This window comes from Penaeus vannamei, chromosome 18 (assembly GCF_042767895.1).
Source record: "Penaeus vannamei isolate JL-2024 chromosome 18, ASM4276789v1, whole genome shotgun sequence".
Taxonomy (NCBI): Eukaryota; Metazoa; Arthropoda; class Malacostraca; order Decapoda; family Penaeidae; genus Penaeus; species Penaeus vannamei.
In genome coordinates this window covers 10,148,712-10,153,711 of record NC_091566.1, presented here as the reverse complement: position 1 = coordinate 10,153,711, position 5,000 = coordinate 10,148,712, and the positions used below count along the sequence as shown (strand labels likewise).

The 5,000-nt window shown below is 45.2% G+C and overlaps 1 protein-coding gene across 1 annotated transcript in view; it reads right to left on the bottom strand.

Moving 5' to 3' along the window:
• Nucleotides 1-219: 219 nt before the first annotated feature.
• The window catches only part of LOC113800400 (glucose dehydrogenase [FAD, quinone]), a 109,732-nt gene continuing 104,951 nt past the window's right edge, over nucleotides 220-5,000 (bottom strand). The window contains exons 10-11 of the mRNA XM_070132863.1: nucleotides 2,829-3,051; nucleotides 220-2,515 (exon numbers count right to left, since the gene is read on the bottom strand). Coding sequence (XP_069988964.1) covers nucleotides 2,371-2,515; nucleotides 2,829-3,051 — 368 coding nt within the window. The 3' untranslated portion in view covers nucleotides 220-2,370. The remainder of the gene's footprint in view (nucleotides 2,516-2,828; nucleotides 3,052-5,000) is intronic.

The window sequence follows — 5,000 nt, the reverse complement described above, 5'->3', positions numbered from 1 at the left end:
ACATTCTTTGGCTCGCAACCATTTCCATGCAACCACACAGGGAGAATCAGAAACCAGAATAACCCATTAGTTTATACGGTTGTTTGCCTGTTAGCAAGCATGTACAGAAACCGTAATTTTTTTATTTTTTTTTTTATTTTTTTGTTATAATGCACTTCCCTCCCGACGCCAAAGGTTAAAAAAATAAAAATAATAATAAATAAATAAAACAAAACGACCTTCAAAGTTAACATTTTATTCTGGGAAATAATTTACAGATCTCGCACACGTTATGGAAAATTGTCTTCTTCGTCATGGACGTTACCGCTGAAGTTCCTGAAGGGAAACGTATTCTGGTGCTGAGAAGGGCGCTCTCGGAAGGCATGGGCGGCAGGGCGCGGACAGCCACGGGCAGGGCGTGGCTGTCGTCCCTGCCTCGTTTGGGAACATCCCTGATAAAGTGTTTATGAATGTGGAGGAATGCTGGAAGGCAGACTGAGGAAGAGGAGAGAGAGAGAGAGAGAGATGAGAGAGAGAGAGAGAGAGAGAGAGAGAGAGAGAGAGAGAGAGAGAGAGAGAGAGAGAGAGAGAGAGAGAGAGAGAGAGAGAGCGAGAGAGAGAGAGAGAGAGAGAATAGAAAAGAAAAGAAGAGAGGAAAAGAGCAGAGACATAAAACGAGATTAACAAATGAGTAAAACACAAACAGCGTCACTAACTCTAACAAACAAGAAAAAAACCCTGTTTAGTACACAGTAGACCCCACAGCCCCCCTTTGCGGTCCGGACACCTGCCGGAGCACACAGACAAACAAGGAAGGTGATGACACAAACCACCTGTTACTGCGACCATTCAGACACCTTAAGTTCTAGGCATGGCACGTTACGAGTGACTGAAGCAAGGTTAGCACCTTCCCCGTGCGACGTTACATTGGTTTTAAAAAGCCTACGACAATCTTTGGACGAGAAAAATTACCGAAGTATTAAGAAAGAAAGTGTCTCTCTTTTTACATTTTTTTCCTTCACTAATCCTCTCGGAAACGACAGAAAAGAAAAAAAAAATCTTTCAAATCCTTACATATATATATATTAACACAACAAATATATACAAACATATGCCCATGATAAAACAAAATGAAGAAGACTGGTAAGATGACCTTTCAACTGAATGACATGAAGAAGCGAATAGAAATGAAGCATTTAATAAAACAACAAAAAATAATAATAGCGTTACTAATCAACAAAACTACGCAGTCAATGGCATGAACATGCAGTAATGAGTCGACTGGAAAACCAGTCAACAGTTCATGAGTCACAGGTGATTCTCGTGGAGGTAGAGACTTCTAAAATCAACAAATTCCATTGCCGATTCACGCAGATGGCAATTCCAGCTCGCCATCTGCGAGGACGAGACGGAAACAGATGGAATAAAAGGCGGATTTCTGTACTACAATGACTGCTCGTTTTATGAATGGCCTCTCCCTTACGCGACCCTTCGCCCATTCATAACTCCGGGTGACGTGCGAGCAAGGTGGAGAGGGAGGGAAGGGCTGACATTCGCGGGGTTTTGAACCTCTTGTGTCTTGGATTAGATCTTGATGGATCTCTGGATATCATTCTCATCTGAAATTTGTTCTTTATCATTTTTTATATCATTTCATGATCATCACTTTGGCCCCTTTGCCAGTCATGTCTGCCTCCGGGACGCCGCTGCGTATCGCACCTTTGACTTTCGACGTCACTCTGCGCTCGAGAACTTCCCACATTCCAAGGGTTAGTCTAATTCCCGAAGCCGCGAACTCCACCCATTCCAAGGGTCATCTAATTCCCGAAGTCTCGTCTGGCGCTGAGCTTCACTGCACTTCCAGAAGGCGCGCATGATCCCGCAGCTAGTCTGTCATGACCAGATTCACTTTCCTCCCGCCGGGAGTCTTTCCCTCGCCACTTACAGTGGCTCCTCTTCACCCTTCTCTCCTTCGATCTGGCCCTGAGGCCCAGGGTCCTCGAACGGCCTCGCGGGGAGCACAGAATGCCCCGAGGCCCCGACACTCCCACTGGGCCCGGGGTCTTGCGAGAGGCTTTAGGCATTGAGCAAAAAGTACACTTTTGGCAATCACGTCTTCTTTGTACAGAGTATGTTCGCTTTGTTCTCCTTCGTTTTCAGGACAAAGTCGCCCGGGTCTCGCAGTTTCTCGCGAGAGGGCTTGGGCATCATCGCACTACAGACAACACACAGCGCGTCCTTTGTGGTACCAAAACCAAGAACTTAAAAAAAATCGAAACATCATAAACAAAAAATCACGAACATAAGCAAAATTTTTCAAAATTTGAACATTTCTACGGATCGAACTGGATCCAAAAAACATGGCGGCGCTACGAAGGCTGGCGGGCGATGTTATCTCTTCTTGCCGGCCCAGTATTTCTTGATCATGTCCGATACCATCTCGCCGATCATGATGACGGGGGCGTTGGTATTTCCGGATACCAGCGTCGGCATGATGGACGCGTCAGCCACTCGCAGTCCCGAGATTCCGTACACTCTGAAAGTGGCGGGTAAGTTAGAAAAAAGTGCTGATACATGTTGGCATACTGAGGTCACCGAGTTAGTATTTAGTTTTCATGAGAATTCTTACAATATTGGGAAAAATCTCTGCCCGAATACATGGTTGCCCTAAAAGTATCATTAATAAAATTTATCATTAGGCAAGCGCGAATACTAAATTAAACAAAATAATTTTATTAATTACGAATCACAAAAGCTCACAAAGCTGCACCACCCACACCAACACCCAAACTCCGAAAGATGCAACCCCTAAACACAACAATAACAGCGACGACCAAATCGCGACTCACTTGAGCTCCGGATCGACGACGGCCTCGGGGTCCCAGTACGGCCCCATCTTGCAAGTTCCCACAGGGTGATAGATGGTCGAGGTGTAGGACCGGGCTAGGCACTCCCAGTACTCGTCGGTCCAGGGCGTCGCGTACTCGCAGCCGGGCATCGGGCGAGTGTAGAAGCGGGAGCCGAACTTCTTGAAGGCTTTGGTTTCGGCGAGGGCGAGGGCGATCTTGATGCCTGAGTGAGGGCGGAGGATGGCGTTAGGGCGTGGGCCGAGTGACGTGGGAAGGGGGGGGGGGATGAGAGGCAGAAATTGATATAAAGGGTAACTGACAGGTATATATGTATAAATGTGTGTGTGGGTAACTGACAGGTATATATGTATAAATGTGTGTGTGGGTAACTGACAGGTATATATGTATAAATGTGTGTGTGGGTAACTGACAGGTATATATGTATAAATGTGTGTGTGGGTAACTGACAGGTATATATGTATAAATGTGTGTGTGGGTAACTGACAGGTATATATGTATAAATGTGTGTGTGGGTAACTGACAGGTATATATGTATAAATGTGTGTGTGTGTGTGTGTGTGTGTGTGTGTGTGTGTGTGTGTGTGTGTGTGTGTGTGTGAGCGCGCACGTGTGCACATACACAAATATATATACTTATACTGAGAGAGAGAGAGAGAGAGAAAGTGATGTCCAGGCGCAGCCACGTACCGCGATGCTAAAAGTGGGAAAAAAAGTCTCATTTGTATTATCAGGAGAGAGAGAGAGAGTGGCCCAGTCCCCCAGGGTATGTTCTGCAAATGAGAAAGCTCGGCATGTCGGCTGGGCGAGGTCCTGCATCACAAAAAAATATGCAATATGTAATAGGCCGAAAAAAGGAGAAAATTAGAAATAATTGTGGTATTTTCAAAATCAGTTTGTGTGCTTTATGTACCAAGGGATTAAGATACTTAACCGGATGAGGCAATATACACTTCATTCGACACAAAACACCAAATTTACTGATCCTATTATATGTAATAAACGTAAATAAATAGAAAAAGTTCTATTACAATACAGGAATTCGGTGTTTATTGTTGCAGTGAATGTGTTTCTTTTCTGTTAACATTGTTTTTTATGGTATTGGATAAAACGCAGAATGAAGTAAATAGATATAAAAGTAACTCATCCACTCAAATCACAAATAAACACAAACACATAGGCCTGCATGTATACATACGAACTCGTCTGAAACACACACATGTACACATTTCCATTCTTTCCATTCCTACACAATCTTCCCTTACATAAGGAGCCCAATTTTTATATAATAAAACAATGAGAGCATCGTCATTCTTGCCACAGATGCCGGATGTCACCAACGCGAGGAAATTCCTCCGCGCTCCCTAAACCTGCAGATTTCTTCCATATCTTTCAAGTTTTTGTGGAGCTCGAGGGGCAGGCCATCTGCAGCGAGCTTTCTCCGCTGCAGTGAGCTGACCTGTTGCCACGTCTAAGACAAGGCGGCCTGATTAACGAGGGCTATTAGGTGGAAGAGAGCGCTGGACTAAGGCGGAGTTCACCTCTGTTTACATGTGTGGGTTGTTCTCGTTCAGATACGTTTGGGGCGGATCGCGAGGAAAGCTGTTTGCGAAATGCTTGGCTCGCTATAGATTTGGTTTACTGTAGACTTACGTAACTCTCCTTATTCAACTCTCTCTCCACCTCTACTTTCTCTCTCTCTCTCTCTCTCTCTCTCTCTCTCTCTCTCTCTCTCTCTCTCTCTCTCTCTCTCTCTCTCTCTCTCTCTCTCTCTCTCTCTCTCTCTCTCTCTCTCTCTCTCTCTCTCTCTCTCTCTCTCTCTCCCTCTCTCCTCTCTCTCTCTCTCTCTCCCTCTCTCTCTCTTTCACTCTCACTCCCACTCCCTCTCCCTCTCACTAGGACGCTTCACCCGCACCAGCAATACAATCAACCAAAGTTCTCCTTCACCCACATCCACGGTCGAGGTCTGCAGACGACAAACATCTCTCTGGAGGAAGTCTGCCTGAAACACCTCTTGCATCATGCAGAACCGCCTTATCATGGACCGCCTTATCATGGACGAAGCGAGTATGTCTAAACTGCCATGAAATAATACCTGGCTCTTAAATGGCAATAAAAGTGGATTTGAGGATGATACGGCGAATATTGCATTTT